The sequence below is a fragment of the Thunnus thynnus genome, chromosome 18, assembly GCF_963924715.1.
Source record: "Thunnus thynnus chromosome 18, fThuThy2.1, whole genome shotgun sequence".
Lineage (NCBI taxonomy): Eukaryota > Metazoa > Chordata > Actinopteri > Scombriformes > Scombridae > Thunnus > Thunnus thynnus.
In genome coordinates, this window is record NC_089534.1 from 1,407,548 (window position 1) to 1,421,142 (window position 13,595).

The window sequence follows — 13,595 nt, forward strand, 5'->3', positions numbered from 1 at the left end:
ACCAGGACAATCGTAGATATGGTTTTTAAACAACTGTCCTGAAGTTGCGGTCGGAAATGTGAACAGTCTCCACCTATTATGGAAATTTATCACCTCATATAGGCGCAATGCACATAATTACTACAGCCACTAGATGGCGTCTGTCACTCAAGCGTAACCAGGTTACGCAGGTAAACAGGTTGTTCTTGCCGGCTGAATTTCTTGTGAGGATGTGAGGGTGAGGTGAGGGTGTGTAAATCCTGCAATCATTCTATTCTTTTTATGAGGTAACTTAACTTTTTTGTGGACAAATCAGAAACAAGTTATTTTTCATTTTTTTGTCTTTTTTTTTCTTTTTAGCACTTTGTTTTACAACATGTCTGGACGGAGTCTTTAAAGAAATAAGAGTCTGCATCTCTACTGTAGAATCAAGAAAATTCACCTTGATTTTATAAAATTATTGAAACAGGTTGATTTTTATTGGAAACAAGCTGAAATAAAGATTTTTTCACATTTTAAGAAAAACTTTAAGGTCTGAATATTAGACAAAAATGACCTGATAATAATCAAAATTATTATTATTATTATTATTAAACGTGCTGTAAATAATATTATGATTATTTACAGCATCTTTTATTCACTCTGACAGATGGTTTGGCAGCACGTCAGTCATTTTTTACTACAAATTCAGAATTTTCTGTTTATTTTCTGAAACTGCTGATTCTTGATGCACTTTCCTTCTTTTTCGTCTCACTTTTATCTCTGAGATATTCTTTTTACTGTTGGGCTCTTCTCTGCAGGATGAGAGGACTTCCTGTTGGCGTTGAAAATCCCATTTTGGGGGGACGCTTTCAGTCTGACTGTGATGGAGAAGCAGGCAGCTGTCAGCAGATTGGCAGGCGGGTGTTTTTGAATGAGAGCCAGTCGGGATGAAGGACTTATTTCTGTCACAGAGGATGATCCCACACAGCGAGGCTGAAGCTCTGAACCCTCAGCCTGACTCGTCCTCACTCAGCTGGGTTTTTGATCCGCGCTCTCAGGAGGATTCACACCGACACGGTTTTACCAAATTTCTCCAGCGAGAGTCGTTGCAAATGTGATTCAGGAGTCCCCGGGGAAATAAGCATGTAAGGTGCTGCTGCTGTTTGCCCGTCAGGCAAAGTAATATCCTCAGCCTGTTAGACGGAGCAATAATCTGCACAGGAGGGACGTCTGCACCCTCGGGACCATGAGCGACGCCCAGGGAGAGTCTGCCGGGGTTTATGAGGCCATTGTCACATTCAGTGTCAATGTCCTCATCACACAGATGGTGAAAAACAGAGAGAGAGCTTCCCTGCGGTAGAGACTGAGCTGAGGAGGAAACATAAACAGTCCTGGGCTCGCACCTAACATGTCTAAGAGCAGGAAATCACCCCTAAGTGGCCAAAAATTCTCAGACCATGTCCACATTGGTCTGACAATGTCTTTCTCTCCATTTTGGCCTCCGTCCAGACTAAAACAGTGTTTTTCTCCCCCCAAAACAGAGCTTTTCCAAAACATCTCGCCTCACCGGCTTGGCGTTGCGGTGTGTACGAGGAAAATGGAGCTTTGTAGAAACGCTGTCATACCGCTGACAGCAAAAACATTTTATCAGCTTTTTAAACATGCTGAAGGAAATCTTTCCAATCTGTGCTGATCTTTAGGAGCTGCATTCAGGCAGATATTCTGTGAGCAGAAGGCTTGATGAAAATAAGACTGTTGAAAGATTGTTTTGACAAAATAAAAAATAAAAACAAATAATGTTTGAGACTGGCCTGGTGCACGATGCAGAGGAGGACACATATTGTCCCTGCAAACACTGACATCCTCACATTACACTTTACTATAACTGGGAACATGCAGCTTTGTGACTATGATGATTCTGTTACAGACTTCAGCAGTCGTAAATCAAACTTTGATCACGCTTAATACTTGTCATAAAAATAACGTGGAGCAGGAGGAAGCTCCTCAGTGAGAGCGACTCAGACTGATACAAACACATTCATGTTCTGCTGCTACTGTCTTATCTCTTATTGTTATTTACTTATTTCAAATAATTGTGTGAACGTAGGTGTGACTTTGTTTCATTTCTATCTACATACCTGCAGAAATATGTGTGTTTTATTATTAGTAGTATTCATGCAGTTTACAGTGAGAGGGAAATATCCCATTACGCTAACCACCGTTGTTCGGTCATTATTAGTTTAGTCATTTGAGGTGATTGTATTTTTTTATGTAAAATGTAAAGTTTATTGTAGCATTTCCATCTGTAGTGTCTGAACAGAATAAAAAAGAGCAAAAGATCAAAGTCAGTTGTGTTGAATGAAAACCTTGAAAACAGAAACAGTAAATATTCAGTCTGAAGATAAATATCATGATTTCTGAAAAACACACACAGACACATAGATGGACACAGTAGATCCTTCTCAGCTGAACTCACATGAGGTTCTTCCTCCTCCCCCTGCAGAGAGAAATCTAGTATCAGATCATATGAGAGCTCTTTTATGTAAGGCCTCCTCTGTACATGAACTTCCTCTCTGCAGGGAGCCACACTGTGTCTCTGCTGCCCCCTGCTGTTATAAAACACGACATTACAGCTTCATGTTTAACACACACACACACACACACACACACACACACTGGCAGGTAGTGGCTGTGGTGAGGTTACAGGGAACAGCATGATGGATATGATCTCATTAGAGGAGGGAAGCCGAGCTTTAATTTCCTCTCTGTGCTTCATCTTTATTAACGTCAGCGGCCGTTGGATGATCCTCAAACACTGAAACCAAAAGAGGGAAATCAGATCCGATCACACTTTAACAGTCGGGTTTAACAGGACACATCAAACCTGCAGGTCTGCACATCACTGTTAAACATCCACAAGAATGTAAATCAGTGTTTCTGCAGGAAGATTGTCTTGTTTACATGTCTTATTCTGATTTTATGGTTTCCTACATAATGATTTGAAAATGAATATTTTTTAAACAAAAAATCACTTTTTTATGTTTCATTAAGAATAAGGGAAAAAAAAGATCCAAGAGGTGTACGGACTTGCTTTTTATGATCCTGTGTGGCTCATCAATAATACTGATAAATGTAATGATAACATTATTGTTTTTATTTTTTGTGCTAACGTAACCAAAAAAAAATTGCTAATGTTACTTTTTTTAATGTTACTTTTTAGGTTTTATACTAACATTTGTTATTTTTCATGCCAACATTACTTTTAAATTTCTTAGCATGTTAGTGTTATCACTGCTACTAGCTGCTTTCTCTTGCTGGAACATGTGTTACATGTTAGCATGTTAGCTAGCCTCAACTGACAGATGTCTATCAAAGGTTTTGTGTGCTGAAAACTAAATGTTTTGGAAATGCAAGGATGAGTGTCACATACAAATTTACCTCTAAACAGTATTTTTGGCTGTTGGTTTCTAGCAAGTTGTTTTATTTCTAAATACTGAAAGAATAAAAGAACAAACTGCAGATATTCTTATTTCAATTATTATTTTTACATCTCATATAGTTGCACCTTAAGTTTATTTTCAGTATTTTGGATTTGGGTCAAGCAGTCTCACACGCTCAGTGGAGGTCGGCCCACACAGGGTGGCTAATTGCCATAATTTCAGTCGGTCAACAGTAACGTCTGAGCGGCTGACACAAACGTCCGCCTCACCGCTGAGGCTGCCCAGGCGGGGTCAAAGGTCAGGTCCAAGCTCAGCGCTGTGAGTGAGGGGGGGGCGTCAGCAGGTCAACACATGCACACATGAACAGACTCTTTATTCAGGATGTCGTCACTGCAGCAACAACACGTCTGCATGCTGAGAGACAAAAACTGAGACAAATGGATTTGCACGTCAAGCAGGAGGACTCTCTTCTCCTTGAATTAATAATATCTCAGGGAAACTTTCCCAACAGGACAAGTGTGAACGTGTGTTGTATCTTTAAAAAGTCTTCTTACAATAAGTCTTCTTATAATAACACGTTGTCTTATATTTGGGTCAATGCTATAATTTTTCTAAAAGACAACGTTGCATGTGAAGAGTTTCTCAGAGTCTATGTTTCTGTCTGGCAATAGAGATGAAATACAGTCACCGGCCAGCGGGGGAGGCGGGTGACAGAGCTGCCTGAGGTTGATTAAAGTTGACCTTGAGTGTGAGGAAGAGAGTGAAGAGTGAGGAGGAAAACACAGACAGACGGATGAGAACTAATGACGGCAGAGGAGACTAAAGGAAATCAATGAGCAGCAGATCGATGGCGATCTGATTTTTTTATCACTAATTTCCAAAGGTGGAGACGTCATTGATCGCTCCTCTGGATCGGTTATTTCAGGTCATTAATTGAGAAGAAATGTTCAGCTGACTGATGGAGCCCATAACCTTGAATCTAAATAAATGAGTGAGGGGAAAAAACACAGAGGCTTCTGGGTAAAAGACGATCAGTGCCACAGGAAGTGATTAACTCAGAGTCACATCCTGCAGTTAAACTATCAAAAACTAGAATATCTGCATTTCCTGAAGAAAATATGTGTAATCCCGACAGTAAAACATTTTTAAAAAGTCATTAAGTTTTACAGTATACCAGCCCAAAAATTCTGTGCTGATAGTTCTTTGTTAACATGGTCATTTAGAGTTATATGTGTAGCGCCACCTACAGGTGAAAAACATTTCTCTGAACTGTTGGCTTTATATACCGCTCAAGATGGATGGCAATTTTATCACGAGATATGGCAGCCCTTTATCAATGTTTATATAAGATGTAACAGCCTCAGATCATTTTCATCTTTTCTCAGTTAATTGACCATTGTTGTGATTTTATTTATATACAGTATGATGCTATTTTTTTCAGTGATTTTGTGTTTATCTCCATAAATTCATTTATTCTCATTTATTCTTATATGTCACAATTTGCTGTTTTTCTTTGTTTTGCATCATAGTAAACTGAATATTTTGGAGGTTTTGGTCGCACAAAACAAGACATTTGAAGACGTTACTCTGGACTTTGGGATGGAAATTTGTTGCCATTCTTTCATTTTCTAGATTAAACAATGAACTGGGGAAATAACCAACAGTTTAGTTGATAAAAAAATATTAGCTTCAGCCTTACTTCATGATTTTATTGTCACATTACAGAATAAATTACCATCAAATCCTCATATGTTCCTACACTGGTCAGAAACATCATTTAAACCAGAAGAAACATTAAATCCTCTGTGAGTTTGTAGTTCTGTGATGCAGGCCGAGCTCTCAGGTGTGTATCAGAGTTTGGACACTGGTCTCTGCTGGTTGGCCGTTGCCTTGGAGACGGGCGTGGGTCGACCCCAGAGCCGGAGCCGACTGACTCCTCCGTCCGGAGCGATGACGAGGCGGATGTGACTGATGGGTTGACTCAGTGTCAGCTCCTCCACACTGTAGAGATGCCTGTGATGAGGACGAAGCTGCAGCAGAAACACAAACCCTCAGCATCCGATTTAAAAAGGAAATATTCTAATAACAGATAAATTAATTACGTAGCACAAAGTCAAGAGAAGTATGTAGCACAGCAAACTAGCGAAGATGTAAACAGAATTGTGTTCCTACACATGCTCAGTAGTGTCTGCCTTACACAGAACTACTCTCTGGAGACTGAAAACGTGATCACGGTTATTAGTCTTTGGAGATGTTTCTAAACAAACTAATGTGACCAAACTCTTCATGATGAAGGAACATGTGACTCAGTGCAGCCGTGTGACTCACTGACATGTTTTTAATAGTTTTTGGACAACAATCATTGTTGGTTTGGACCCAAACATGAGATTTGTTGACGGGCTGTGAATAATCACCAGAATTATCCTTTAAACATAAAACAGTTTTACCTGTTTTTCATTCCTTCATCATCAAGAAAAATAAAGCATTAACTAACGTCACAGACAAAATGTCTTCTTCATCGTTTTCAAACTTCCAGCTGACTGAATACCCACAAAGAAGGAAAAATATATGAAATGATGTTAAATCAAGAGCTTGAATTACTTCTTTTTTCTCAATAACACCTCCACACATATTTATTAGGTAGTTGTTTTTAGTAATGTAGTAACCAATGGAAAATATATTACAATTATTATATTCATTTTAATACAAACCTACTTGATGATGAAGGAAACTACAGTCATATTTCAGGGATAATTGTTTCTTAGTCTCACATCTTATATTGAAAAGAAACTCCATAAGATTTATTTCATTTTCGCTGTGAGTCCTGAGGGTTTTGTTGCTGCTCTCTGGGAAGAAACAGAAGATGCTTTTGGCTTTGGGAGTTTCTGTTGGCTGGCGGCCATCTTGGCAGACGACAGAGCTTTTTACAAACTTGGGTAAGATACAACTCAGTTACACGCCGACTCACAGCTCGCCATCTGCCAACACTTCCTCTGATTTATTCATCACACGCAGCTCTATATTTATGCAAAGTGACACTTTATGATTTATCCCCATCTGTCAAGAAGAGAAACATCTGAATATTGAATTAATTACACTATTTGTTGTGTTTTATTTAAAACATAAAGACTGAGAAGATATTAATTGAACTTTATATTAAATATTTGTAAATCCAGACATCGCAAAGACTCAATATTATTCATTTTATACGTATGAACATTTTTCTTTTGATTTTAAACAAAACATGAGTCACTAATTTCCAAATATGATGAACAAAATCATCATACATCAAACAGACCCAATCCACAAATTTCACTCATGAAAGACGAGTACAGAAAAGTAAAAAAAAATTACAAGGAAGCAAATGAAAATGAACCTACTTTCTGTGGTGGAAGGAGGACCTTCCATTTCCTAGAATTCCACTTGGTCCTGATGCACTGAGCTTCCTCCTCAGGGGTCAAAGTGCACGCCTCGATCCTGCAGGAGTCCGGGAAGTTACCTTGGTGGAAAAACACTGTTACAGTTTTGTTCTGCTCTTAAATGGAAATATGAGATATTTTCTCAAGAGCAGCTGAGACGTTTGTTCACCTTTGAAGTGGTTGGTGTCGACCTCGATGCTGCTGATGACTCCGCGGTGACCAAGACGAAACACCGCCCACTCCCATCCGGGCACCTGCAGGATCCCCCGCTGGTCCACCTGCAGGGAGAAGAAACGGAAGAGGACACACATTCAGACTGAACTTTTATTTATGTTCACGTGGACAGTGGGGACATTTCAGAAAAGTGAGAATATATTTGGGAAGCGTTGACGTTTTTGAGAAGTCAGGAAATTTTGGATAGTGGGGATGTTTTAGAAAAATTAAGACATTTTTTGAAAGTGTTACATTTTGGATAGTTTATTAAGACATTTTGGAGAGTTGGAACGTCTTTTGGGAAAGTGAGGGCATCTCGGGACAGTGAGGACGTTTTTGGAAATTCAGGACATTTCGGAAGGTGAAGACATGTTTTGGAACTCAGAAGAGTTATTGAAGACTGAGCAGGGTTTTAGAAAGAGGAAAACATTTAGAAAGTGGGAACATTTTTGGAAAGCGTACGAAGAGGGCATTTGGGGAAAGGGTGAACATTTGTTTTTTGTTTTTATTTTGTTTGTTGGTTTTGTTTGTTTGTTGTCCTCACTTATTGAAAGGTCTGTTTGAGGATTTAGACTTTGTCTTATTGTTACAGTTAGAATTAGGTTAAGTTAGGTTCAGGTGTCTGTAAACCTTCAGTTTTTTTGGTCTGTCCAGTCTACGCGCTGTTTCCCACCCGTCACCCATGTTGGCAGCCTGACCGAGACCTGTGAACACAACAGAGCAGAAGACAATATCATCTACCAAGATAATAAATGACAAAGTACAATTTATTAATACAGTGATTGTTTGTACTAATCATGTGAGCATTTTCTACCAATCATGTTGCGTGGATGTCCAAAGTGGGCGTCGCTGTAGCCGAGACAGACTCCCCCATTGGTCAGAGCCACCAGGTCGATGTCCTGGTTGATGGAAACAGACGACCAGTCTCTCTGCCCGATGCCGAACACTCGCAGTCTGGCTATTCCCCCATCTGTAGACACACACATGTACTGTATGTACTATATGAGCATATTTATCTGACTGTGTGTGTGTGTGTGTGTTTACCTGGGTACATGTTGAGGCGCAGGTGTGTGACTCTGCGGTTGAAGTTGACCTGGAAGTAGTTATGGCAGGAATCTGAATATCCAGGCTGCAGCTCCGACATACACACCAGCTCCGGCCACGCCTCTGAACCCAGCTGCCAATCAAAACACGTCACTCACCAGCTGTCAATCAAACCACCCGTCACACACCAGCTGTCAATCAAACAGGTCACGCATTACACAAGATGACCATCTGTAACAGTATTACTATTGCTGACCAGCAGACTGTCAGTGTTACCATGGTGACAAACTCACTGTTATGTTACCATGGTGTCCATCTGATTGTCAGTGGTACCTTGTTGACCAACCTACTGCCGGTGTCCCCATGTTAACCAACTGATTGTCATGTTACCATGGTGACCAGCTGGTTGTCAGCAGTACGATAGCGCCTTGCTGACCTCCTACTGTGGCCCTGGTGACCACATGAATGTCAGTGTTACCTTGGCGACAGCAGCCAGCTGACTGTCGGAGGCGGCCATGCCAGTTCGGTCTCCTTCCAGTGTGAAGGTGGGTGGATGGTCTGTTGGACGACAGTTACATCATCAAATATGACGAGTAAATCAGTTTCATTCCACATGTGCATCACAATGTTCACAGTTCTTTAGTTGAAATATTTTTTGTTTTGATATTGCGTATGCCAAATTTAAGATGTTTCCAGTATTGTTTAGAATTGTTTTGCCGACATTTTTTGTGATTTACACAAGAAATAAATTCTGTTTTTTGTGTCATACACTTATATTCTGAAGATATTCTGAAGTGCCAGGCAAAGTCAATAACACATTAAATACATGTTCAAATATTAATTTAGTTAATTTTCAGTAAAAATCAACAGAATAGATTTAAATACATTCACAAATAAATGTCAGGCTTCAGAGATGTGAGCTCATGTAGAATGAACTGAACTGAAGTATGATAGTCCTGGATAAAGGCGAGAGTAGGAGATGATAAATATGAGACAGAGCTGTTTGTACCCAGACAACCAGCCTGGATGGAGACATAAGGCGAGTGGTTTCCGGTGAAGAAGGACGTATTGACATCGAAGCCATAGATCAGCCCAGGTACTCCCAACTGGATGATGCACCAGTCATGACCTTAAAGAAAATGTTAGACAGTAAAACAGAATTAATGTTCTGAGATTAGTGTCTGAGTTTTGGTGTTGGGGTGACCCCTTTGTTTACATTTGGATTACAGATTGATACAGCTTTTAATATTAAAGGGCCTGAGCTTCTTAATGAACCCTTAAACTGGAAAGTAAGGCTTGATTGATAAATTGGCTGATTAGCTTATCAGAGGTATCTGTGTATATGTTGTCTGAAGTTACAGGAAATGTCAAAGATATGTTTGAAACAGTAGAGAGGGCAGACATTTTTATACTGTAAAATGTCTCATTTACAACATCACAATTCTTTACTAAACAAATTTATCCTTATCAAAAGTATGAATGTGTTCATGTAAAAAAAAAAATATTGATATATTGCACTGATTTTGAAAACTCTCAAATATCATAATATATATCTTTAAAATCCTGTATTGGTCACTAAGAAAGTAAACCGTTAAAAGAAAAGATAGCAATCGTAAAAAACAGCGTGAAATAAATGTATTCTCCTCTTCCATTATTTAACTATTTTTAAGGAAGTCTGGAATTATTAAAGTGAGATTAATGTAAAAAAAAAAAAAAAAGAAATAAAGAATATATCAGTCAAGAAGCCAGTTGTTGTTGAGTCACAGCTGTCTGGGTTGAGAAAAGGTGTCTCTGCTGCTCAGTATTCTGGTTTAATGGGGTTCCTGAAACTAACCAGGTATTCTCTTTCTTCTGGTCTCCCATCCGTCCATCCACTTTCCAAACTCAGTGAAGGCAGAAGCGATAAACTGCGGTGGCTCTCTCTGCACAAAAACATACAGTCATTACATGTTGAAGACATTTCAGAAATACTGAAATATATATATTTCCTCCTGTTTGTTTGATTCAAAACTACAGTGACCAGCTGTTCTAGGAAATTACTGAGCATTTTTTAAACATGAAACTATATATGTTTGAGGTGATTTTAATGGGCTTGGAGCTGATAAACAGACAGAGTAGGGAAGGAGGAAAGTGTTGATAGATGGACTAACACATTGTTGGTTTGGGTTGTCTACACATGAGTTTTTGTTTTATAGAAAAAAAAGATATATATATATATATATATATATATATATATATATATATATAGAATAAAATCAGACTTATACTTTAAAATCTACTCCCAACTATACTTTATATACAGCAGTTATTGAAATTAGAAGGGATAGAGCTAATTTATATAAAATGTCCCAAAACAACAAATGCTCCCAGTGTCCCAGTCAGCCCAGATGATAAGTCTTTTTGGGTTTTGGGTTTTGTCGGGTGATTGGAACCCAGTAAACCTGCTTGCTGGTCTACTTCACGAAACTATATGTTTGTGAGCTGTTTTTAAAGATGTACGTCTTCAGAGTGGGGAAAGAGGACAGTGTGGAGAGACGACAACAACTAACATGTTGGTGGTTTTGTATTGACAATAACATAAATATTGAGTAAAATCAGACTTATCCTTTGAAGTGAAATAACTATGTAAATGACCAGAACACAGCCTTATTTTCCCCTGACAGTAACAGGAACGGTAACAGTGGTTATAATAATGTGTGCTGCTGAAGTCAAACATGACTGTGGGTTGACCTGAAGCTGATGTGATGGATCAGAGTTGTACCTTCAGCAGGTTGGCAGCAGGAGCGAACCATTCATCTGATGCAAAAATGACCTGAAAAAACAGCAGGAGAACACAAATACAAGACAAACCAACAAGGGTTTGTTTATTATGAACTGAAAACATGGACAAGACAGCATCTCCATTTAAAGTCAAAGCTGCACTAATGGGTATTTTTGAGTAATAGTTTGACATTTTGGGAAACACTCATTCTCTTTCTAGCTGAGAGTCAGATTTTCAGATTGATTCCTCTTTCATGTCTGTACGCTAAGTATGAAATTACAGCCAGCAAGATAAGACAACCTCACACACCCTAACCCTAACCCTAAAACCACAACTTGTTATTACACTTTGGGTTTTTGATTAAGTGTAAAAACAACATGTTGTGGTTTTAGGGTGGTTGTGTGCAGGATTGTTTCCTGGAGTCTTACTGTGAGGTTGCCATATCTTGATCAAACAAGCGAGATATAACATGTTAATCAGTGAGCTTTAGAGGTGCTGCTTGGTGTATTTTGTTACCTCTAAACAGAGCCAGGCTAACTCTGTGCAAGAAAGCGAACATTTTCCAAAAATGATGAACTATTGTTGAATAATTCCTTTAATATTAACAATGGATCAAATGATTATTTGTAATGTGAAAGGCTTGCTTGTAGTGATGAACCCACAGAGAAGAATGACTCAGCTCTGCAGCTCTGCTGAGCTTTTCAGCCCCTTTTAGCTCCTAGTTTTAGTTTTGTAGCACATTTCCTGTCTGGTTCAATCTCAGTGTTTCCAGCAGCAGCAGCGTCTGTTCTTTTCCACCCATCACACTTTTAGCTTTGATCCTCAAGGAGGCGTTATTAGTGAGTACGAGCCACCAAAAATGTGCATAGCACTTCTTTCTTGCCAAAAGCAATTAGGATGCTGAATGCATAACCGTCTTGAATTTCACAAAAATCAAACTTTTCTCATGTTTTGTTTTATTTTGACTATATTTTTGTATTTTAAATCGTGTTGTTTGTGGATACTGTGTCCCTGCCACTTGTTGTTATAAGGTTATGTGGTGCAGCTAAAGATCATTTTACACAACTTTGGAGCTGAGGAGTTTGTGGAGTCCAAACCAGAGCTAAAAGCAGTGTGAATACTGGACTTACATTCATCAAGTGGACACAAACACAACTCTGCTGGGATGATCATGTTGCTCTGTGTCTGCTGGTTGTGGAAGTAGGCAGCTGATTGCTAACATGTTAGCCACAACTACTTCATAAACTGATAATATGTCAGATGTTGTCTGTTAATGCAGGTTGGCATCGACTTAGTTGAGCATATAGTTGAATTTTCAGATCATAACTTATCACCGCTAATTGTCAGCCTGAAAACCTCTCAATGACTCACCTTCCCACCGACCGCCTCACAGGCCAAATCATTAAACTGCAGGAAGTTCGGCTCTGCTGCCGTCTTCACTGCAGTTCTGCTTTCCGCCATGTTATCTTTCAGTTGATTTTTTTACAGAAATTTCTTCTGAAACTTGAACATAAATGTTGCAGCAGCTGCTCGTCCTGCTGAAGCCTGAAAACTGTTTTGTCAGCTTCTGTCCTGCAGGACAAAGTTCATCGGCTGCTCAGTCACAGACAACAGGTTGTTTATTTAAACAGAGTGGAGGTTACTGACTCCATGCACTCGTATATGAAGCCCACACTGCTGTTAATAAACAACAAACACTGTTTCATTATGTAAAGGTTTTAAAAAAAGGCTGACAATGTTCTTAAAGACAAGCCAGCAAAATAAATAAGCACAATAGTTCATAGTATTATTCTTTTAATTTCTTTGCAATATATGTGTTTAGACAGATTGATATTATTAATGTTGTTCTATTTTTTATGTTTTTACACAGGACTATGTAATTTTGTTGTTGTAATGGCACCATAACTATATTATTTACTGTATGTACTGTAAGTGCAAACATTAGTTTTATGTATTTTATTCTAAAATGGACCCCAGGAAGAGTAGCTGTTGCCGAGGCAGCAACTAATGGTTATCCAAATAAAGATTATTCATATCGTGATGACCCCATTTCCACTCACAGCCACAGTAAAAGTTGTAATTCATTTACCACACTGTTTATAGCCTTTATCAATTTTATTGGCCAAGAAAGCAAACATACAGTTTTTATGTACAGGCATGTATGAACACACAAGCTTTAAACAGGACATAAACAAAAACAAGACAACACACATACAATATAAATATATACAAGTACCAATAAGTCCAAATTAAAGGACAAAATATATAATTTCTCTTTTTTTTCTGAGTCTCTGAACTCCAGAACAACACATAGAGTTTTTTGATCTGACTATTTTTGTATTTATTTAGTACTTAAAGTCAAGTTCTACGTAATTACATGCAATCTTTGCCTTATGACTAATGAAACAATAAAAAAGTAATGATAATAACACTGAGCAAGCAAATAACCAGAAACACAAGGAGACACATAGTAACTGCCCAATTAAAAAACCCAAAGATCTTTCAGTCCTTCACTCAGTTCTCAAAGAGTTCAAAACAAATCCTCTCTTTAACCAAAAAAGGATGAGGTCAAACATCATATACAGCTGGACCAAGTATAAAATGCTAGAGGGCGTTTAATTTGTACTTTTCCTGGTTACCATCAGACATCACAGCATTTTTAAGATATTTGTTTTTATGTAAGTTTGAGCTCATTTATTTGCATAGTACTTGTCATACAGTAGTTGTAACTCAAGGTGCTGTACATATAAGAAGAAC

The 13,595-nt window shown here is 38.6% G+C and overlaps 2 protein-coding genes across 4 annotated transcripts in view; one reads left to right on the plus strand and one right to left on the minus strand.

The window, feature by feature from the left end:
• LOC137169671 (NACHT, LRR and PYD domains-containing protein 3-like) overlaps window positions 1-13,595 on the plus strand; it is a 243,019-nt gene that overhangs the window by 185,211 nt on the left and 44,213 nt on the right. The gene's annotated exons all lie outside the window — the stretch shown is intronic.
• Window positions 5,009-12,416, minus strand: allc (allantoicase). Its single transcript, XM_067572057.1, has 11 exons — window positions 12,210-12,416; window positions 10,839-10,889; window positions 9,912-9,999; window positions 9,087-9,206; window positions 8,556-8,635; window positions 8,078-8,210; window positions 7,848-8,003; window positions 7,664-7,737; window positions 6,990-7,098; window positions 6,782-6,900; window positions 5,009-5,431 (listed from the first exon to the last, which is right to left on the minus strand). The coding sequence occupies exons 1-11, from the start codon at window positions 12,297-12,299 to the stop codon at window positions 5,252-5,254; spliced, it is 1,200 nt and encodes a 399-aa protein (XP_067428158.1). The 5' UTR covers window positions 12,300-12,416; the 3' UTR covers window positions 5,009-5,251.